This window comes from Colletotrichum truncatum (genome assembly GCF_014235925.2).
Source record: "Colletotrichum truncatum strain CMES1059 chromosome Unknown Contig_0006, whole genome shotgun sequence".
NCBI lineage: Eukaryota > Fungi > Ascomycota > Sordariomycetes > Glomerellales > Glomerellaceae > Colletotrichum > Colletotrichum truncatum.
Genome location: NW_027222403.1, coordinates 927,033 through 949,674, shown reverse-complemented (window position 1 = coordinate 949,674; position 22,642 = coordinate 927,033). Strand labels below are relative to the sequence as shown.

General features: G+C 47.0%; 6 protein-coding genes across 6 annotated transcripts; 4 read left to right on the top strand and 2 right to left on the bottom strand.

The window, feature by feature from the left end:
- Positions 1-743: 743 nt before the first annotated feature.
- CTRU02_209533 (pantothenate transporter) lies at positions 744-2,386 on the bottom strand (the record flags this gene model as incomplete). The annotated part of the gene is made up of 5 exons (XM_036732692.2): positions 744-902; positions 958-2,005; positions 2,057-2,160; positions 2,213-2,263; positions 2,315-2,386. The coding sequence occupies 5 exons, from the start codon at positions 2,384-2,386 to the stop codon at positions 744-746; spliced, it is 1,434 nt and encodes a 477-aa protein (XP_036575540.2).
- Positions 2,387-4,081: 1,695 nt separating this feature from the next.
- On the top strand, positions 4,082-5,920 carry CTRU02_209532 (fatty-acid amide hydrolase (amidase); the record flags this gene model as incomplete). Its single annotated transcript, XM_036732691.1, has 5 exons — positions 4,082-4,378; positions 4,439-4,850; positions 4,908-5,564; positions 5,619-5,759; positions 5,811-5,920. The coding sequence occupies 5 exons, from the start codon at positions 4,082-4,084 to the stop codon at positions 5,918-5,920; spliced, it is 1,617 nt and encodes a 538-aa protein (XP_036575539.1).
- A 632-nt stretch (positions 5,921-6,552) lies between these two features.
- Positions 6,553-8,848, top strand: CTRU02_209531 (fructose-bisphosphate aldolase; the record flags this gene model as incomplete). The annotated part of the gene is made up of 4 exons (XM_036732689.2): positions 6,553-7,489; positions 7,877-7,958; positions 8,009-8,518; positions 8,578-8,848. The coding sequence occupies 4 exons, from the start codon at positions 6,553-6,555 to the stop codon at positions 8,846-8,848; spliced, it is 1,800 nt and encodes a 599-aa protein (XP_036575537.2).
- Positions 8,849-9,396: 548 nt separating this feature from the next.
- CTRU02_209530 (ribonuclease e inhibitor rraa dimethylmenaquinone methyltransferase) lies at positions 9,397-10,269 on the top strand (the record flags this gene model as incomplete). Its single annotated transcript, XM_036732688.1, has 4 exons — positions 9,397-9,450; positions 9,512-9,682; positions 9,750-9,920; positions 9,988-10,269. 4 exons carry the CDS (start codon positions 9,397-9,399, stop codon positions 10,267-10,269), a joined length of 678 nt encoding a protein of 225 aa, XP_036575536.1.
- A 475-nt stretch (positions 10,270-10,744) lies between these two features.
- Positions 10,745-11,891, bottom strand: CTRU02_209529 (malate l-lactate; the record flags this gene model as incomplete). The annotated part of the gene is made up of 2 exons (XM_036732687.1): positions 10,745-11,680; positions 11,751-11,891. 2 exons carry the CDS (start codon positions 11,889-11,891, stop codon positions 10,745-10,747), a joined length of 1,077 nt encoding a protein of 358 aa, XP_036575535.1.
- Positions 11,892-12,378: 487 nt separating this feature from the next.
- On the top strand, positions 12,379-14,969 carry CTRU02_209528 (zn 2cys6 transcription factor; the record flags this gene model as incomplete). The annotated part of the gene is made up of 2 exons (XM_036732686.1): positions 12,379-12,620; positions 12,701-14,969. 2 exons carry the CDS (start codon positions 12,379-12,381, stop codon positions 14,967-14,969), a joined length of 2,511 nt encoding a protein of 836 aa, XP_036575534.1.
- Positions 14,970-22,642: the final 7,673 nt, after the last annotated feature.

Sequence of the window (22,642 nt, the reverse complement as noted above, 5' to 3'; positions counted from 1 at the left end):
TTGACTGCTACATTTAAAGCACTGCATTCAGCAGCTTTTGCAGCTTAGGAAGAACATAGGTACAATTACAGAGAATCTAACAAATCAAAATATGTTAATTGTACGACTTTAGCTGAAATGAAAGCATCCTACACTCACCATGTGCGTGGAAACGATTCTACACTTGCAGCGGAATTCGACCGCGGTGACTGACTCTTGTTCCGCGCCAAATCCGTCATCCTCGGCTTCCGGTGGGGCTGGGCCCGTTCTTATGGGTCCGGCCTCGGCACCCGCGAGCTTATGCGATGGAGCCCCCACTGCCGGCCTCGGTATGCTGTGGGAGCGAATTTCCTTCTCAGGGGCTACACCGGTCTCGCCCTTTGTCGCGCCCTTTCGCTGCCGTTAACGCGGAGACGATAAGCCACGGACGTATCTTCCTTACGGACTTAGCAGTGGTCTTAGCCTACGGCCGCTTCCTCGAAATACCATGACCCCCCAATCTTCAACATTATGCTACGAGTGCCTGCTACAAGATTGTAAGGAGTACGGAGGGTTCCATAAAATCGGGATTGGTTCTCCATAGTCGGATCCTATCAATCCACTCAATGGCACCTCTGAACGAAATCCGACATGCAGCTTCTGGTCTCTCCGGTTGTTGTCCCTAATTATGCAAAACATATCTGGCGGCTCCATGTGATAAACATCATTTCTCTCAAAGAAAACGACAACGCCTTCATCTAAGCGCGGTTACTTGAACACTCTGATCAGACACCATCATCCTTTATATCTGCCCCTTTATCAACAGACACCGTCTCATGAGCATTAATGACCCTTCTCTTGTCCTCTCTATGCGCGAGATATGTCAGCCCGATAGTCCAGATAATCAGGGCTATAGAGCTCGCGATCATGGCCCACATGCCTCTCTGCAGCCGCGTTAGCATATTTCCACACAATATTCCCGGGGTGAAAAACACATACGGTGAACCATGGCGCCATCGACGCGCCATAAAAGACGATACTCCACCAGGCGTTGATGGCGTTGCTTCCCAGGTTCATACCAGCGAGCACAACGCCGCGGAAAACCCCTTCTTCATATCTCATCGCGTCATTGCACCACGCAAAGAAGGTCGCCTGGCAGGCGTAGACTGCACCTGCCCAGTAATAAGCACCAAAGACGACAGATGTGGACTTTGCGCTGGTAGGATCTTTTGATGCCACTAGAATCATTACCGACGTAACAATGCCTGTAAGACCGATAAAGTAGCTGACCAGATATCGCTTGCCACCAAGGAAGTCCGTGAGAGTTGCCCAAAAGAGGGTAGACACGATACCCACTGCAGGCACACCGGTTGGGTAGTTGTTGAGCTGGGCAACGGTGTACTTGTTCACCGGGTGGCTCTTCATATACAGTCCGAGCAGGGAGTTGGTGCTGAACGACTCGGTCTCTCCAGCAATGATCCAAAGCATGACGAAACCCCACCAATACCACGAAGAAAGCACCTTCTTGAGGAATCGGAAGGTCAGCGGTGACTTTTCCTGAATCTGAGGCACGCGTGACGCAGCGAGAGCGCGTTCCTCTGCAGTCAGGTAGAACGCCTGAGTCGTATGCGGAGTATCAGGGAAGAAGATGAAGCCGTAGATGGCAACAGGGATAGTCAGCAGGCCATCGATGATGAAAAGCCAGCGCCATCCGCTCAAACCGTGAAGCCCGTCCATGCTGCTGTGGATACCTGTCTGGATGAATCCGCCGAAGAAGGTACCTGCGAGGCCGGACGCGGTGAAGATGCCGCTGCGCTTTCCTAGCTCCCGCTCCGTGTACCATGCGCCGAGGATGTAGTGGGTGCCGACAAAAGTTGAGGCTTCGGCCAAGCCTTGGAAGAACCTGATGGCCATTATGGATTTTGGGCTGTGCACGCTGGCGGTGCACATTGTTAGGCCGCCCCAAATGACCATCATGAGCGGGAACCAGAAACGCGGCTTCACATAGTGAAGGGATAGGTTGGATGGGACCTGGCCGATGACATAGCTGGTCGGTGGTCAGCTACCATTACGGCGATAAAGCGATGGAGTAACATACCCTATGGTAAAACAGGTGTTGATTTGATTCAGCTGATCTCCTACGAACCCTAGTTCTTCTTTCATGCCAGAAACGTAGGCATTGTTGAGATTGGTGCGGTCGAGCTGGGTTGGGTCAGCACAGGGCGAGGATCAGCAATATGAAGTAGGTACTTACGTAGTTTACTAAGTAACTCAAACAACAAAATGTCAGGATGAAGAAGTCAATCTATCTAGGGTTAGCGGCATGAAAAGACGACATTATAGGACAATAACGAACCTTTTGAATGAGCTTGCGTTCCCCAGGCTGGTAGTCGCCGGTCAAATATTGACGAATTTTAGACGTTGCCATCTTGGCAATGGAAACACCTGCAGCCTTTACAAGTTGAATGAGCGATAGTAATTGATTACCGACCAAAAACCTCGATCATTCTTTTTCCTCATAGATTGAACTGAACCCGAGGAAAATCGTCTGCTTCTTAAGGGGTCGCTGAGCCGTGTTGTTTCGGCCTCTATCAACCCTCTGCCCTTGGCGTTGACTATCACCACCTACCTAGGAGATACTATCAAGATAAGACGACGACAAGAGTAACTGATAGCAATTTTGCCTGCACAGTATTTTGCCGTTCGAACCTATTGCTGTTTGGCTTGTAATGCACTCAAGATCCGAACCCGAAGATTATCCCAGGTAGACGACTGTCGGCATATTCTGGAGCGATGGAGCCTTATCTCTGACGATTCTCTGGGGTTGATAACCGCCCGGTCCGTCTTGCGGGACGCCCGTGATTCGATCAAGTTGCAGCACGGCGAGTTCCCAAGACCGTTATCATTATCTGATCCTGCAGACGATCATTACAATGTCTCCACAGAAAACCAGAGCGGGCGATAAGCTTACAGCCTGTCGTGATCCTTGTCCGAGAACGTTTAAAGCTCCAGACTCGTCTGTTCTGTTTTGAAATACGCCGGATACGCTATGCGGTGTCGTCACCTCTTGTGCGCGCTAGGTTTCAACTCGGCTGGCTGGCGAGAAGTTGAAGATGTCAATTATTTTCAGGCCGGAGTTTTGAGTCATCGGCGCTCGGCGATATCAACCAAGAGAGAGAATTAGGGCTAGTAGATATCGCTAGACGCGTCCCACTTCGCGATTGGTCGTGTTTTTACGGGAATTCGGTGTTTGAAGGGAACAAACATGTCAATTATCGCGCCCTGTAGGTGGAAATCGCATCAACCTCTCTTTAATGATGTTGCAAAGTGCGGGGATCATTGACGTCGGAATATTCTTCCGATGCGCCAACAAATCATTGCCATGCCTCGTATGGTTGTGGCTTTCTTTTGCCGCTCTATTAGGCTTGTTGGGTACGTCATTGGTTCATAACACGGCAAACTACCAATTACTGCCGTTCCTCTTTGGTGCGCTATGAAGACGATCACTATCAACGGGTTGCTTGACGGGTTGAAGATGGACCGTGGCACGTAGGCGGTTTAGCGCCACCATCCCCGCAGTTCACCAGCTTTTGCCAGGACATCTTCAAGGTTACATTTATCGTCTGAATTTGCCCACGGGGTCGTGTATACCATACGAGACCCCACTTTCTCCGTCTATCCTGTCATCGATAAATATGCAACATTATCATGTTTGGGGTCTGGGTAACGATAGCCTGGGTTTCATGCGCATGCTGCAGCTCGAGGTATGCAAGTTGGTTTCCCGACCATCTTATCAGTCGCACGCCAATCAAAGATCCTTCACAGTTCCCGCGGCGTCCTTTTTAGCACTGTTGACTTTTCTCTCTTTACCTCATCAGCAAGAAGTTCGGCTGTATGTGCCCGTGTCAATGGTGCCGAAGACCGGCGTGTCCCGCCGTCTTGCGCCATGGTGTTCAGAACCGATTTACGACGCTACGTGTATGTATTTGTATTTAACAAGTTCGGTTTCCCACGGGCTAAGTGACCCCACGTGAGGCGCATTTCCAACTGTTTGTAAACCATCCCCCCGCGCATCCAACATACTGCCTTGATTTCAGACAACCGACAACCGAGTGTCTTCACCATGGGAAGCTTGAAATCCGACAGCGTCGCTCCCTGGGAGCTTGCGAGCGCAAAGAAGCGCAAAGCTCTCTTATCTACTTTCCCCTCGGAATGGTGCGTTCCAAAACACCTTCTGCCACCGGAGTCCCAGAAAGATGTCACGACATGGCCCGAAACGTCCGGCTGGTTCACGGAGACGGAGCTCGCCATTACCAACAGCACAGCTGCCGAGTTACTCCCGAAACTTGCCTCGGGCCATCTCAAATCCTCAGATGTCACCAGAGCATTTTGCAAGAGAGCCGTTGCAGCGCATCAGTTAGTAAGTTAGGTAATTCTTGCCAAATGAAGCGGTTACGAGGCGCTGACCGTGTCGTGAAAGACAAACTGCTTGTCCGAAACCTGTTTTGATCGCGCTTTCGCTACGGCTAAAGCACTTGATGAGCACCTGGAGCGTACGGGGACGCCCCTGGGCCCTTTCCACGGACTGCCAATCTCGTTGAAGGACAACTTCAACCTCAAAGGCTTGGACGCTACAGTGGGATTTGCCTCTCATGTTGGCAGCCCTGCCGAGTATGATGCTGTTCTTGCAACCCTTCTCGAAGAAGCTGGCGCGGTATTCTATGTCAAGACCAACGTCCCAACGGCGATGATGATTGCTGAGTCTGTTAATAACGTCTTTGGAAGGACGGTCAACCCTAGGAACAGGGATTTGACTAGTGGTGGAAGCTCGGGCGGAGAGTCTGCCTTGATTGCGATGAAGGGTAGTCCCCTAGGTATCGGAACTGACATTGGTAAGCTGATCATTCTTCTGAATATGGCCATTTTCATTACTAACTGAGGACCTATAGGTGGCTCCCTGCGTATCCCGGCAGCATGCACCGGTATCTTCACTCTCCGACCTTCGTTCGGCCGCTTCCCAACCCTAGGCTGCCGTTCTGGCATGGGCGGCCAGGAAGCCGTCCAATCCGTGAACGGTCCTATGACACGTACAATCACGGATCTTGAACTTTACAGTAAATCCGTCATCAACCGCCAAACATGGTGTTACGATCCGCGATGTGTTCCCATTGCATGGCGAGAGGTTGAGCTCCCGGCAACGCTGAGGATCGCTGTCATGTGGGATGACGGCATAGTCCGGCCAACTCCTCCTGTTACGCGAGCTCTCCGCCTGACTGTTGATAAGCTGAAGGAAGCCGGTGTCGAAATAATAGACTGGGATCCCAAGGATCAGGAGCAGGGAGTGAGCCTGCTGAATCGCATGTTCGTCGCAGATGGCGGTATCTCAATTAAGAAGGAGTTGGATAAGACGGGAGAGCCGTGGAGACCTGAAATGGCGGCCTACTCGCTGGCAAAGGAACTGGGGACGTATGATATGTGGCAACTGCATTTGGAACGGACCGCCTTCCAGAAGCGATATCTCGATCGCTGGAATGCGGCGGGCATCGATGCGATTTTGTGTCCTACGACGCCCTTTACTAGTGTCAAGAACGGCACCTTCAAGCATGGTAAGGCTTTTTTGCGGCAGAGGCACAACTCGTTTTGCTGACCGGGAAATTTAGTCGGATACACGGGCGTCTATAATGTCCTTGACTATTCTTGTGTCTCGTTCCCCACCGGCTTGTCCGCGGACGAAAGCCTGGACTTGGTTACCCCGACAGAGAAACCTCTCGGGCCTGTGTGCGAGGCTATTTCGGCTGAGTGTGAGTTTAGGTCTCTGGTGTAAGATTGAAACATGTTAACATTTTGTATAGATGATGCCAATGCTGTTCACGGAATGCCCATCAGTCTTCAGCTTGTTGCGAGCCGCCTCGAGGAAGAGAAGGCGATAGCTATGGTTAAGCACATTTTAAACATCATTTGATTGTTTACGGATACCTTGGGAGATAAATGTTGCATAAGCGAGAGGAATCTATTGCAGGCCCTTTGTAAATACGGATTGCATGATCTGTTCAAACTATGGCTTGTGTATGACATAAGCCCCTAATAGCAACGAAATGTCCAAAAGCGTAACGTCGGTGAATTACCATAAGTGAGAATTAATCTGAGACTTTGTAATTCAACGCATCAGACGTTCGGCTGGAATATCACTGCCGAAAGGGTATTTTGCCACAGGACTATCAGAGGAGGTATGCATCGCGGCGAAGACGAGGACAACATGGCACAACAAAACTCTGTTCTGTGGGATAATCTTAAATAAATATGCTTTAAACAGTCAACAGTATAGTACCATTGTGCTTTCTAATTCTGTGAGTCGCTTCATAAGTAACATTATTAACGATCGGGGTAAAGCCGATGTGGCTTGGCGACACAGGCCTCGAATCATTGCCAGAGAATATACTAGTACCGCATCCGGACGGCGACCGGGATACATATTCATGAATCATTTAACCCAACTGTCTTTATTCATTGTGAATTTCGAATGTCCAATTGTCTTTTGTCCCCTATAATCGCATTCTAACTACAACCTCAGCCACTGTCCAATTTGTCTCAACCATGGGTTCAATCAGCAATTCATCCAAACCTGTCCCCAAGGGTGCCTGGGACACTCACCACCACATTTTCGAACCAGAACGATTCCCATTTGCATCAGGAAGACACTTCACTCCTTCAGTTGCAACCCTAGAGCAGCTCAAGGCGTTTGAGAAATCCATCGGCGTTTCTCACGTCTGCATTGCTCACGGACTCTCATACGGAGCGAACTGCTCCTCCTTGCTCTACTATCTGGAGCAGTTCAACGGCACAGCCCGAGGTATCTGCGTCCTCGACCTGGACACCGTAACAGACGAACTACTTGACAAGTACCACGAGGCTGGAATCCGAAGCGTCAGATTGGACTTCTTCAAAGCCAACGCTATGAGCGATGTCGAGAAGCAAGTCGAGCTCATTGAGTCCACAGCCAAACGTTTACTACAGTGGCATGCCATCGGAAATAGCTGGAGCATCCAGATCCAGCAACCAAACATTTCTCATTGGAAAAAGCTCGGCCAGACCATTCGCAGCTCAAAGTTGCCGGTGGTTCTGGACCACATTGGACTCGTCAAGGCTGCGAGCATGACGCCTGCCGACTCCATACCTGTGAGGGAACAGCCCGGATGGCAGGATCTTTTGGATACTTTGAAGGGAGGAAATCTATGGATCAAGATATCGGCGCCATACCGGTGCTCGCGAGCGGATCCTTACTTTGAAGATCTCAAAGAAATCGTCCAGGAACTCGTCAAGACGAACTCCAAGAGATTGGTGTGGGGGAGCGACTGGCCACATACACAGAGACATGAGGACAGGCATCTTCGAAGCAAAGATGAACAGGAACCTTTCCTAAAGATCGATAACCCTTCGTGGATTCAGTCTCTGAGTACTTGGCTCAGTGAGGAGGAATGGGAGGATTTGTGGGTTAAGAATCCCTCCACTCTGTATGACTATCCATTGGAAGCTTAGAGTAGTGTTGCATGGCATAATGTCACATAGGGATTTTAGTCTTCAATCTGGCTTTCGGTACTTGTACCGTTCCAATAAACATTATGTCCAGCAGCTTTCACTTAGTCGACTGCGCCAGTGACAAGACGTGAAGACTCGTTTCTAGGTTTATTTTCAATCATCCCATTAGTCTAGGAAGTGAAGTATTCGGTTTGATGTAGCTTTCGCCGTGTTAATCTGAAATAGTTAGCCCTTGTGGTGCACTCGGCATGATGCCGAGTGGGCCTAATCCGTCTTTCATTTCTATCAACATTTACAAGTTATATGAAAGCCATTTCCCAGTATACAGATCCATTAACGAAAAGATATCACGCATGATCAGTGAGCACGGTATTCAATATGGCATCTTTTCCTCACAACAACCGGACGTACCAAATCCTTGAGGCGGCGAGGACAGGCGGTTACGCTGTTGGCGCGTACAACTGGTAGGCACGCCTCCAGCCTAAATTGCTAAACGATACTCATAACCTCGCAGCTATAACGATGACGGTGTAATCGCAGTGATTCGAGCAGCAGAAAGATGCAATTCGCCGGCAATCATCCAGGTGTTTCCATGGACATTGAGGTTCCAAGGTCCCGAGTTCGTCAAGTACGTGATCGGAGCTGCGCATGTAGCAAAAGTGCCAATTGCTGTGCACCTCGACCATTGCATTGAGCCAGAGGATGTCAAGACGGCTCTGGAACTCCCTTTCGATTCCATCATGATTGACGCATCGATACACGATGAGGCAGAGAACAAGCGACAATGCAAAGCGACTGTAGAGATTGCAAACGCGAAAGGCATTGCAATTGAGGCAGAGATGGGTCGATTGGAAGGCGGAGAGGATGGCTTGCCCACTGTAGACCTTGAAACGATCTTCACTCGACCCGAACTTGCGAGAGAATTCGTCAAAGAAACCGGTGTGCAGTTTCTCGCTCCGTCGTTTGGCAACATTCACGGAAATTACGGACCTGGAGGGCCAGAGAAGTTCTGGAGGCTTGATTTGTAAGTTCTCTGCTGTGTTACTTGCTGTGGCGGGATGCTAATGAGAAACCGATTTATAGGTTGAACGACATTCACAATGCCATTCCTGACATACCACTTGTCTTACACGGTACACATGGTGTTTCGGATGAACTCTTCAGGACAGCTAGAAAGCATGGCATGGCGAAGATCAACCTTAACCGAACGGTTCGCGATGAATACACAGACTTTGTAACTGAAAATGCGGCCAAATTGGAGCTCACGGTTCTCAAGATGAAGGGTGTGGAGGTTTATGCGAAGTCGATTGAGCGTGTAATGAGAGATGTCCTGTATTCTGCGGGTAGAGCATAGGTATTATACGTAATCCAACTTAGACGCTTCGAAGTCAAATGACGTTATCTATGAATGTTTATTCAAAGCTGATATCCACATGTTTTTGGCTTGTGTATGTCTTACTTCATTTCGTCTTCAATGCATGAAACAATGATTGCAGACTTCGCTCGAGACTTCGCTAAGCGCAAACTTGAGCTATCATGGTTTAATCAGTGTTCTTGATTTTCCCAAGGAAGCTATGCCTACTTTCAGAATAAGGATGATGCCACAAAACATCATGATTCATCTTGACAATGGAATGGTGCAGGCGGTCTCCTCGGCCGAAAGCCGAAAAAGTGGCGGTGACAGAACGGCTTTTCTCCGAATGATAGCAATCCACCATCGAGACCCCGGCTTTCTATGACTCCCAGGCAACACATCCGGGGATCGGCGGTGACATCTTCCAGTAGAAGCAGCGTTGGAAATCAATTTCAACTACTTATCTAAGGTATTTGACCGCTACTCTCGTGCGAAAAACACAACCTTCACCCGAACTCTCAGAGTACCCCGCATTCATCATACCCAAAATGTCGTCGACTTCAGACGTCGTTGAGCGTCTATCAAAGTGGTCAAGCTGTGACGTAAGAACCACTGCAGACTATCACAATGTGCGCTATAAAAGCTAATACACGTTGATTACAGATCTCAGATGGTCTGTCCAAGCTAGGCCGTGCCGATGGCGGCTTCCTCGAGGGATTGGTGCTTTACTCGCCAGAGTTTCAAGCAGGCAAGACGAAAATAGTCGGCCCAGTGTTTACTGTCAAGTTTGCACCCAAGGGCGATTCGTCTGCTTCCAAGGTCAAAGGCAACTACGTACGTGATTTTACTCTCAACTATTCAATGGCTGCCCTACAATAAGACTAACGTTTGCTCGCATCAGATCGATCAAATCCCCAAAGACTCAGTTGTCTTCATTTCACAGCCCCTTCCTCACGTGAACGCCTGCTATGGTGGCCTCATGTCTTTGAGGGCGCAGATCCTTGGGGCGAAAGGTGTTGTAATCGATGGCCACCTGCGAGATCTGCAAGAGCACAGAGATTTGAGTTTCCCGGTAAGCACACAGCCAGCATCGATTATCCTAGATGTTTCAAACAAAATCCTAACAACACCTACACTAGCTATTTGCCAGAGGAGTTGGCACAACCGCAGGCGGCGCTGTCTGCTTCCCCTCAGAAATCAACGTTGACGTCAAACTTCAATCTGCCAAACAGGAGGCAGTCATTAGTCCTGGCGGGTATATCATTGCTGACCTGGATGGAGTAGTCTTTCTCCCCGGAGAACTGGCCGAGAAGGTTCTTGAGCTAGTTCCCGGACTGGCAGATGCAGATGATAAGTGCGCCAAAGCAATTCGCGAGGGCATGTCTGTGCAGGAAGCATTTGCGACGTTCAGAGGCAAATAGGTTTTAGCTAGTACGATGCAAAAGGCTTTTGGAAAGTTTTCTTTTCAGTGATGATTCCACATAGATTTTAGAATGGCAGTTTGTATGGTAAAGTTCTGGCTTAACAGATTGCTGAATTGGGTCTTTTCGAATTGTCTCTTAGTGGAGAAAAACCACAGTACAATCAGCTTGTTATACCCAGCTTTGGGTTTCAATCAATGCGGCTTGCGTTTGTAGAACCTTTTTATCATATTGCTTTGAGGTGATATGGAATATTTATCTGTCACAGCCAAAATAGCTACGTCGAGTTCTGTCATGTAAAATTTGAGGTGTTACATAAACTTCAAAATTCAAAACCTCGCCCGTTTAAGGATAATTGCAGACACATGATCGTAAGCAAATTAGTATTGTGATAACACTGCCAAAATTTTCATTTGCATTGAAAGTTAATTTCCATAACTGCCTTCCATCGTAAAACATTCTACTCATTATTGTTTCAAGCCAGCGGCGTGGTAGATAGAGGCAACTCTGGAACGCCATATTTCGATGCCAGATCCTCAAACATCTTCTTCTCGGCATCAGCAAACGGCAGGCCCTGGGCCTCACGCTCCTTGGCGAGGCGGTATTCAGGCTCTCCAGGGAAAAGAACCTCCTTGAAGCCTTCCGCCGGTGTCACACCGTGAACACGCTGGACAAGGGTATCCATTCTTGAACGGAATTGCTCTGAAGACATAAAAATGTCAGGCTTGATGACAATGAAGCAATGGCCTACATTTTGAGGGCGAGCTTCCTTGTACTGGTCTCCGACCTCGCCACCAAAGGCAGCACCGGTCAAGACACCGGACATGATGTCCATGAGAATAGCGATACCAGAGCCCTTGGGACCCCCGATAGGAGCCATAGAACCATTGAGAGCCTCATTTGCGTCCTCTGTTGGCTTTCCATCCTTATCGTACGCCCAACCAAGGGGAATTTTCTCGCCTCTGCGGGCGGCCTTCCTAATCTTGCCTTTTGCGACAACGGACGGCGCCATGTCGAGAATGTATGGAACTTCATTCTTACTGGGAGCACCAGCAGCAAAAGGAGAAATGCCGAGCAGGGTTTCTTTACCGCCAAAAGGTGGCATCTGCTTAGCAGAATTCGTAAAGACCAGAGAAATCATGCCAGCATTGAGGGCCTGTAGGACATAGGTTGCGCCCATGCCGAAGTGGTTGGAATGCTCAGCAGTCACGATACCGATACCGTATATCTCGGCGCGGCGAATGGCGTCTTTCATGGCCTTGGACGCAACGACGAAGCCGAAACCATTATCTCCGTCCGCATGGGCTGCCAAGGGAGTCTTCTCAGTTATTTTAATGTCGGCCTTAGCATTAACTAAGCCGCTCTGCACACGCTCGATGTATTGCTGAAGTCGTGCCAATCCGTGCGTATCCTAAATATCATCGTTGTCAGTTCTTGGCAACCCGAAGTTAACTCATCGATAGCAGATGAATTCCACTTACCACGCCACGGGTATCGGCTTGGACCAGACATTCGGCCATTAGAGTAGCATCATCTTCCGGGAGACCAGACTTCACCAAAAGTCCCTTGGCGAAAGTGACGGCCTCGGCGGGCTTGGCGTAGTAGCGGGCTGGTGAGGACATTGTGAATGATGACGATTGTTCAAGTCGATGAATTAGAAGCCTATGATGAGGGAGAAGGCCACAATGTCGAGATGCTAAGCGACTGGAATGAAAGTAATATCTATCTCTTCATGGACAGTACTAGGTGTAAACCAGGAGCCGAAAGTTAGTATTGAAAAATCATTGCTCGGACCCTCGTTGTCGGGTTATGCCGATAATCTCGACTCTTCAGCGCTCGAGCACCGGGCAAAAGCCGATAGCGACCCCACCCCCGCATCCGGAACAATCTCATGTCTTCATCGATCGAGTGCTCTAACCAAGCCACACGTACCCCGCGTGGATGAAGAAAGCAGGACTGGCCTGTTTTTTAATCGGCCACCTCGGGATTTCCCCGTTCATTTCCTCAGTCACCATTCCAACGCTTTCTGTATGGGAAATCAGACAGAAAACACCCGATAAGCCGGTCCTCTACGTTCAATTGCAAGATATCTCCGCACAGAACTGGTCGATGGATGAAGATGCTACCGGACCATCTGGTTGGTCCGAAGAGCCCATCTCCCCCGTATCAACTCGGCAACGAGCCGGGGTGTCTGTAATGACAGGGCCCGGCCGCAAGAAAGGCACTGCATGTGCCCGTTGCCGCAGTCAAAAAATCCGATGCGACGATGAAAGGCCGTCTTGCACCAACTGTGCTCGTTCGGGCCATCCATGCGTCAGGGCAAACTTTGCTAATAATCCCGATGCTGTCAAGTAAGTAAAGAATTCAACTCAGTTACGATCCAGCGTGAAACAATATTGAGTAGCAGTTGATTGACTTGTGAATGTTATAGTCATGTTACCAAATTGGAGGCGCGTCTGCGTTCACTCGAGGACTCGCTTCGTCGGGTAGCACCCGACGAGTTGGAAAAAGCTCCGGAAGTGGAATCACGCACAACGATAGCACCATCCATCACAGTCTCTACAGCCCCCGAACCCATGTACGATCCCGACCCAGTCATCGAATCAGCCCAACCATGGCCCATGCAGCAACCATTGCCTACGCCTGTCGATCATCCTAGCCATCTTGAACATGAAGTTTATGATGGACATGAGCTGGTTGTAAATACAGAGGATGTTCCAGGTCTGGACACCGGCCAAAACCATACTACTTTGGAGGGTGCTAGCCATGAAACCCAAGATGTTGAGGCAGAGAATGTCCCAACAGTTCGGTCATCTACGACAGAGAACACAACATCCTTAAGCCCATCTGCCTCAACGGAGATTGGCCCAAGCGAGCCATTAGCTCACGAAGTTGGAATGTTGTCGTTGGCTAACTCAAAGGAGTCCAAATATCTGGGTCCTTCCTCAGGAGTTCCTTTTGCACGACTTATATTTTCCGCAATACCACAATCTCAAGGGCTGTCGGTTAATTGGGCAGCTCCTGAAGGAGGTACGGTGGCGCGAAAAGCTTCACCAGCCCATCATCCTTTCCCTCCACATTGGACATCGGAGGTTGATCTTCAACATTTCGCGGATGCTTACTTTCAGACGCTTCACCCGCTGTACCCATTTCTCGACGAAGACAGTATCTTAGAGAACCTCGAGTATCTTTATACGACAAAGAAGGCTGGATCTATGCAAATGCCTCCCTTGGAAGAGGTAGAAGCATCGCTATCTCCTTTCCATTCAGTGCAAGTATTTCTTGTTCTAGCTCTAGGGGCGCGAATTCTTGAATCGCGGTTATCAGTCGAGTTCTCTTCCGAACGTTATCTTGCAACAGCCATGCAACGTATTGGAACTCTTGCATTGCATGACAGCATTGAAGGCCTTCAGGTAATGCTTCTCTTGGCACTGACAAGTTTCTACTTTGAAGATGGGCCTAATGCTTGGTTTCTGGTCATGAATATCATTGCTAGCTGTCTTGATCTTGGATTTCAGCGTCGTGGGGTAGATAATCATCGCGTTTCTCCACTTGCCAAAGCCGGAAACTCTCATCTTCGCATCAACCTTAGAAGGGGAATATTCTGGTCAGCCTATTCGTTAGAAAGAAGTCTTGCTGTTGTTCTTGGGAGACCACTGACTCTTCGAGACGAAGCTATCGATATAGAGTTTCCTGGTTGTGCTGGTCGCTCTGGAGAACGTGCTGAAGACTTGTCTGGAAGTCATGCCTTAACACCCGAAAGCGCTCGCTCTCCATATAACCCAACAAAACGAGCGCGAGTCATGGTTAACCCGTATGCTGCGGCACAGTATTCATTCAAGTTTGACCAGATCACAGCAGAGATCAAGCTTATGATCTACAGAGTCGTCAACCTGCCTAATCGGTTCCCTTGGCCAACAGACTTCGAAACCTGGCAGCCAGATGTCCAAAAACGCTGTGACGCCTTACTTGAGGGACTCAGAGCCGAATTTCGGCGGGGATTCCGACGCAGCACTTCAGATGGCGTTATCCAGAGTCTTGAGCTCAAATACCACCATTGTATCATGTTGCTTTATCGCCCGTCGCCAGCAATAACCAGACCCAGCTTTAATTCATGGAAAATCTGCTACGAGAGTGCTGTCGCAACAATTCTCATCAACTCGGAACTACACCGATTTTTCAAGTTATCAAATAGTTGGTTGACTGCGCATACAGTATTTGTCAGCGGTATTACGTTTCTCTACTGCCTCTGGGTTGTACCCAAGATCAAGCAAGACACTTCTCTTGCAGCTTTTAACAGCAATGCTGGCGCATGCGTCAAGCTTCTTAAATATCTTGCAAAGACTTGGAGTGTAGCTGCAGATGCCGTGGTCAAGTTAGAAAGACTAGTTCATTTAACATCCGAATCTTGGAAGTCAACAACCAACCGACCACCCAGTGCAGAGGTTGCGGCTGGGCATTCTCTACTATCTATGGCTCAGGGCCAGGAAGTGGATGGGAATGAGGTTGTGGCTGCTCCAGTAACGGATATGGGGCTCTACACCATTTCTGACGACAATGCCGGTATTGGAGGGGAGTTCGAGGCTGATTCGTTCTTCAATGAGTTGGGTGACATGAGTTCATGGTTTGATCTTAACTGGCTCTTGGATGCGAGTGCTGGACTAAGTTCTTCAGAAGATCCGGGGTCCATCATGTTTTGATACGTTGCCGAGCTAAATGATACCACGCTTTCTTTTCTTACTTCTAGTGCGTCCCTAATACGTTGACTTTTGAGACTCGCGATACTTTATATATGCTTCATGCCTCTTGAAATCAAACAAACTGAGCGAAAGTTTCCTTGCTGGGAGTTTAGGCTGGTGTTTCGCAGCTACGAAACGACGGGTTAAAACAGATATGTGAAGCATGGATATGTTCCTGTTGAAGCCGTTGTCATGAACGCATAGCTATGGCTGCTTTGTTTGGTTGTCTCACAAGACAGAAGTATAGTGCCACCCTACTTTACTTAAAGTGGCTTTGCTTCCCTGCATCATCAGTTCTTGCTAACAGACGGAATCTACATTCGGAAGTTCCTCGGGTCATCACCCTTTGACCAATAGGGTGAGTTGGGTGATTTTTGCTGCTTTAAGCTCACCATCTAGGGAAAGCTAGGTATCACCAGGGTGAGGCTAGGGGTAGAATAGAGTAATCCTAGCAATCCTAGAATCACCGAGATGAATCACTATGATAAGAATCCTGATTAGAGGCTCTAGGATACTCAATCAAGGCTAAGTCGTTTTAATTACCTTTATTTAGATAATATATTACGTTCTAGTAAATAGACAACTAGGTAATAATAATGAGGCGAGATTAAGGTATACAGTACTACCTCTAGGCGTACTAATATATCTGCGACTTGGTATTCTTAGTAAGTAATAGCGCTATGTATTCTCTTCTTTTGGTTAAGGCGATTAAGTCAGACCTCTACCTAAAGATAGTGAAGCAGCTGGGATACTCTTGACGCATTCAAACGCGGATCGCAATCGTATAAGGAGGCTATGAGGGTGGCATGAATAGAAGCAAAACTAATAGAGAGAGGCTTAAATAGAAGATCAATCCCAATGTATAACGCTAACTATAGGGTTGGGACTTGCGTAAAGCCTGCGGTAGTAGACAACTCTAGCTGCCCTTAAAGATATATATTGAACTAACTACTTAAAACTCCTGCTACTGTAGTGATTTTTACGCTCGAAGGCTAGTAAACGTAGAGAGATAAAGCTACTAATGCATAATTCGTATACTATCTATTCTAGGAAGGACATACCGTGTAAATTAAGCCTTGATCTAGATGCATATTTATAATATTAGAGGGTAATGTAATAGTATAAACAAGACTTATATTACATTATCAAAAGCGAAGGCCGTGATCCCGACTTGGCAAACCTTTAATGTCCATCGAGAGAGGTCCGAAGCACAACATGAGGAGTCTGACACTAGAATGGCTAATCGTCTGGTTAGAAATTTCTTCTGTGCTAGTACTGAGGACCAAAAGACTTCATTGCGAAGGGCATTATGAATGGGCTACAACTCAGATACCCGAATGTGTGGGGGCTGACTCATCCGTACCTAGATTGGCTTCTTTTGTTTGGCTATCAGATCGATGCAGGATGACTTGTCATTTGACAATCTAGATCTAAGCCTAGTTACCTGGCCATGCCGAATGGAATAATAAGATTCAGTGGATGCAGTCGAGGACACTTCACTCTGCATCTAGATGGTCTGGGTTATCATTACGCACGGACACTGAGCGTGGGGTAACCGTTGGAAATGGCGTAGGAGCCAGCATGTGAACTGCGAAGGTTTTAGGCTAGTGTAGGTTTCACAGGGGGTGAAACGGAATTCCGTTCGTCAATAACAAATAACAGTAAATTGGTTCTAATCGATGGTTCATGATAGTTGAAAGTGGTGTTGTTGACTAGAAGGTGGGGATATTCCCCCTTGGCTTGTCACGTGGGTCTGGGAGGCTTGGGCCTCTCAGCCTGGCGGGCGTGTGGCTGGAAGTGCTACACGACTCCGTATTCTAACTATCGCAATACTGGAAACTCTCTTTTTATAGTATTAAAGCGGTTAGAATACGTTATCCTTATATAGTTCCGTCTCCTCGTTAATTTAGCCTCCTATCCCTACTTTCTCCCGTAGTTACGGTCTTATTACCTATCCTTCTATACGTATCGTTATCGTATTGTTATTAACGAATCTCTCGAAGGCTTGATTTGGTTTGCTTTTCGTAAGGGTATTAGCAGGGTTGTCTTCGCTGTTAATCTAACGAATTTCTTATAGTTTTCGTCTTTCGTATAATTATCTTAACGCTATGATATTGATTATAAGTCGCTTTTCTTTAGTAATGCCTAGCTTTACGAGATACTTATATAGCGAATAAGAATCGGTATAGATAACTATCTAAATCGTTAGTAGGTTAAGGTAGTTAGTAATTATCGCTAGGGTTATAGCAAGGGCGTAAGCTATATTAACGCTAGCGACTATCTCGTAGATCTCTAACGCTAATATGCTATAGGTAACTTATTTACTTTTCGTAAAGCTATAATAAATAAGGTTATTATAAATCGTAAATTCTCCGTTATTACTATTAGAGGAAGTATCGTTAGCTAGGATGATTAGAAACCTTAATTAGGAGGAAAGGTCGTAGTTATTAGCAAACGACCTGTTAACGAAAACGAATAGCTTAGCTATTATAAGGTCGAGTAAGATAAACGTTATTCCTCGGTTAGGCGATTCTATTTGCTATCGAATCTATTGATTTAGTACTTTTATCGCTTCTAGCAAAGGGTTTTAGTATTAGGTAGTAGTAGATAAATCGAAATAGGCTTTAGGTTAGTAAATTAACGCAATATATACCCCTCTAGCGCGTTGTTCGATATATTACTATTTTAGGTTAGGTTTAGTAGTCTTAATATATCGTAACTTCTTAGCTTATCCCTTTTGCTTTAAATTAATCGAATTATTAGTTGATAGCGCGACTATCCCTCTATTAATGTTACGACCCGTCAGATGCACTTAACAGGACCCACTCGGTTGGGCGGTTATGACAGGACTTTATATGCAGGGCTACGGGAACAAAAGGTAACCTCTCGGAACGGAAGAACTATAGAACGGAACAAGTCACGTAATAAATCATTCTAGGTCAGAATGATCTAAGAAGAGTTAGGGGCCAACGGATCATGTTCGATCAATATGATCTCTAACGACTACAGACAATACGTGTAGATAGACTCCTATATAGACCAGGACTTGAGTACCTGCTCAAGCCTTCTAGATAGTTCTTTAGCAATCAACTTATGATTCATCCTCGAATGACTTTCAGCTTACCTCTCAGTATTGTGAATACTAAGAACCTCGTTACCATAGTGTAAGACTGATCACCTTACCCTAACCCTACGATCTACTAGAACGACCTCTACGAACTAGTATTAGTCTCTTACTATACCTTCTGTTAGCAGAACCCTACTGTCAGATAGCTGGCCGTAATACTTTGATTGCTCCTGTTTAGTAAGTTGCCCTTTGAGACTAACGAACAGTATAAGACAAGATGTCTTCGCACGGAACTACCGAAAACCCTACTCCTGGAACCTCGTCTACGTCCGAGAGACGTATTCCCCAGAATCTGGCCCAAGAGATTCAAGACCAGGAAATGAAGGAGGAATCCGATAGCGATGACGATAATGAAGAACTTAAGCGGCAACTTGAGCGGAACAACAACGAGCTCAGGGAAATGAAAAACCTGTTCAACTAGAACGTCAAAGCCCTCAAGGAGCTACAGGAACAAGCCTGCCGCACCAAAGAACTAGAGAAGGAAGTTATAACCCTTCGAGCTGCTGCGAACGTTATATCAGCTCCTGTCGAAGGAAGAGAACGCCTTAAGCTTAATACCCCTACTACCTTCGACGGAACCCCTAGACAGCTCAAAGGATACTTGGTATAGATACGGACCTACCAAGCCTTCCATATCAATACGTTCTAGAACGATACCGAACGTGTCGTCTACGCCGCTACCTTCTTGAGAGGGAAGGCCCTCGCTTAGTTCGAACCCTTCTAACAAGAATGGCTGGACACCCCTATCGAGAGATACAGTCAAGAAGTGAAGGACATCTTTTTCAGCTTTAGTGGATATGTTAAAGCCCTTCAATCTCTCTTCTTAGACCCCGATGAGAAAAGACAAGCAGAAAGAGAACTAGCAAGCCTACGACAAAACAAATCAGCTATAATGTACGCCGTAGAATTTCGACGACTTGCAGCTAGACTCGATATGACCGACGAAAGCAAAGTCTTTGCTTTCTACTAGGGTCTCAAGGACGACGTTAAGGACGAAATGGCCAAAGTGGATACGCCACCTAGCTTCCTTGATTATGTCGAATACGCTATTAAGATTGACAACCGACTGTTTGAACGACGCAAGGAAAAAGGAGAAAAACGTCAAACAGCCAACTTAGGAAAGAAATACTAATAGCAACCCCAACACAAGTTTAATAAAAACCAGAACAATAGGAACAACAATCAGCAAAGCACCGCATATAGACAACACAGCGGACCTATAGACCTGAGCGTCGCGCAAAAAGACAAACCCAGACGCAGAGAATTCAAATGCTACAACTGCGACAAGCCAGGATACATAGCTAGACACTGCACACAGCCTAAGAAACTTACGGCAACCCCTAAGCAAGCCAACGCTGCAACCAAAATCCCTAGCCACGAAGAAAAGGGATAGACAGCCTGCTATGACAATGATTGCACTACGCACAGGCATGCAAAAGAGAATAGTGGATGGTACCTTCAAAACCTAGCAGGACGATCGGGATACGATACTACTAACATACCCAAGGCTATTGCTATGATAGACCGATACACCGGTAGACCGGATTATACTAAGCAGCGACAAGAGCCACTCGACGACTGGGAACAAGCGAAGAAGGCTGCGGAACTTAACAACGCCTTCTAAGATGGTAGCATTATATACCAACCGGGACTCTTATAGGACATCCTACGCCTCGCTAACTATCGACAGACGAATGAAGTAAATACCCCGGAAAGTCTCTTAGAAGAAGAAGCTAGGAAACTCGAAGAAGAAAACGAGACAGCTATCAAACGGATACAAGACGCTATTAACTACACGATGCAAATTCGAAACAATAGCGAAGTTGGAGATACCCTCCAACATATGCGGAAAACCCGAGACCGCCGCATCGCACTACGCGGAAACACCCGAGGATAGTATCAACTTAAGTACAAAGCAACCTAATTTGTCTACCGACCCTAAAACGATAGAAAGACGGAACGAACCCTCGCGGTAGCCAGCAAATACGCCTGCAAAGCCACCGAGCAATTAGATGAAATGCTGAGATAACAACAATTCAGGGACGCTAGCACCCAGACCCGAGTATACCAAGCAAAGGACAACCTAAGCTAACGATGGAGCTTACTATATACCATGGTAGCTAGCGACTCGACCTTTGAATTGCCACAAAGAACCCGCGCTACTCCTTAACCTATCTCGGAATAGGCTAAAGACGTCGTAGACAGACTACCCTCGGCGGAAGTACGTCTACAAGGAACGTTAATAGACGATACCGACCCGGAAGACGCAGAAGAAGAACACCATCTCGACAGAATAGAAAAAATTAAGGAAGTACTAGAATATAAATATATCGACCCCCAAGACGACTACCAACAGATCGCCTTCCATACAGAAGAATATTATAACAAAATCCCTATAACAATCACACAAACCCGGGATAAAGAAATATTCTTAGAAGACGATCCCAGGATTACGACACAGCACAGAGAACACAAGGAGATAGCATAGATCTACTACATCTTCGATCACTACGCCTACCATCTCTCAAAGAAAGCAGAAAACGAACTATACCCTAAAAGAAAAGAAGAACTGCGAATCCGCAAAGCCCATAAGGAACAAGAACTCTCATATTAGGAAGTACGGGGAGAACCCGGAGAATAGAAAACCAACAACGATAGAATAGCATTCCTACGACCCAGCATCGAATACCCTCAGAAGTATGTAAACCACTTCACGGGAGTCTAGTAGAATTGCAGGGAAGACCTATGCAAACTCCACTACATTCCAAAAAGCGAAAGTTGGAGATTCCGACAACAAGAACTAGACAAGCAAGGACAGGACGGCGAGACGCCCAGCCCACCTCGTCTAGGAATCAGAGAAAGTAACCTCGGCAGAGACCGAAAGAAGGGCGAGAAGGCCCTCTACTCAAAAAACTAGGAGAGCCGCCTTGTCCGGGACACATGGCAAGCTCCCCCAGCAAGTCCCTATGTGCTATATTCGACGACGACGTATAAATGAAGATCACAGTAAACCTGGGCGGATATACCATACAGGTCCTGATAGACTTAGGAGCCTAAGGAAACTTTATCGCACCCCGAATAGTGTAACAGCGAGAAATACTATGGAATCAGAAGCAAAACCCTTACCGACTAAGGAATGTAGAAGGGAAAGAAGTCGAGTATAGCGGAGGCAGCATTGATTAGGAGACAGCGCAACTCCCTTTGCTCTACCATGGCTATCAGGAGCTTATCAGCCTCGACATCACGGAGATAGGAAACCACGACGTTATCCTCGGAATTCCATGGCTACGAAGACATAACCCACAAATCGATTAGGTTACCGGCCGAATAAAATTCAATCCAGCCTCTGAGAAGCACTCGACGAAGGCCTTATGCAGATTACTAGTAGTAACTAGAGCAAGACTACGCCTAATACTAAGGATAAAAGACATTAGCACTAGGACGCTAGCAGCCACGACGATTGACAAAGTCACGGAAGATCCAATGTCAAAGATACCTGTTAAATACAGGGTCTATAGCAAACTCTTTGCACCAGAACTCGAGACCGGATTACCGGAACATAGCAAGTAGGATTACAAGATCGAAATTAAGGAAGGACACGAACCCACCTTTAACAAAATATACCCACTCAACCAAGAAGAAATGAAAGCCTTAGACGAATGGCTTGACGAAAATCTTGCGAAAGGATTCATCAGACCTTCGAAATCACCCGCAGGATACCCCGTACTATTCGTACCAAAGAAGAACGGGAAGAAAAGACTTTGTATCGATTATCGACGACTCAACGATATTACGATCAAAGACTGTTACCTACTGCCCCTCATATCGGAACTAAGAGACCTACTCTACGAGGCCTAATGGTTTACAGCCTTAGACCTTAAAGGAGCCTACAACCTTATCCGAATTGCAGAAGGAGATGAGTAGAAAACAGCCTTCCGAACGAGAAGAGGATAGTTTGAAACGTTAGTCATGCCATTTAGACTCACCAACGCACCGGCTACATTCCAAACTATGATCAACCAAGTATTACGGGAATATCTAGACAAGTCTGTTGTTATGTACCTCGACGACATCCTTATATTCTCCACAACGTTAGAAGAACACAAGAAGCATGTCCACGAGATTCTCAAAGCACTCGAACAAGCAAAGCTACTTATAGAACTAGAGAAGAGTCTGTTTTACAAACAAGAAGTAGAATTTTTAAGGTTTACAATCACGCTAGGCGTAATCAAGATGTCCCCTAACAAAATCAAGGCTGTGCAAGAATGGCCTATACTAGAAAACCCGAAGGACATACTATCCTTCTTAGGATTTGTCAACTTCTACCGAAAATTCCTCAAAGACTATTCCAAAACGATATTGCCTCTTACCGAACTCACTAAGAAAAATACACCTTAGGAATGGACAGACAAACAACAGAAAGCGTTCCAAGAAGTCAAGGACAAGGTTACATCGGAACCCGTCATCCAGATTCCGAACCTTAAGAAGCCTTTCAAGCTCGAAACGG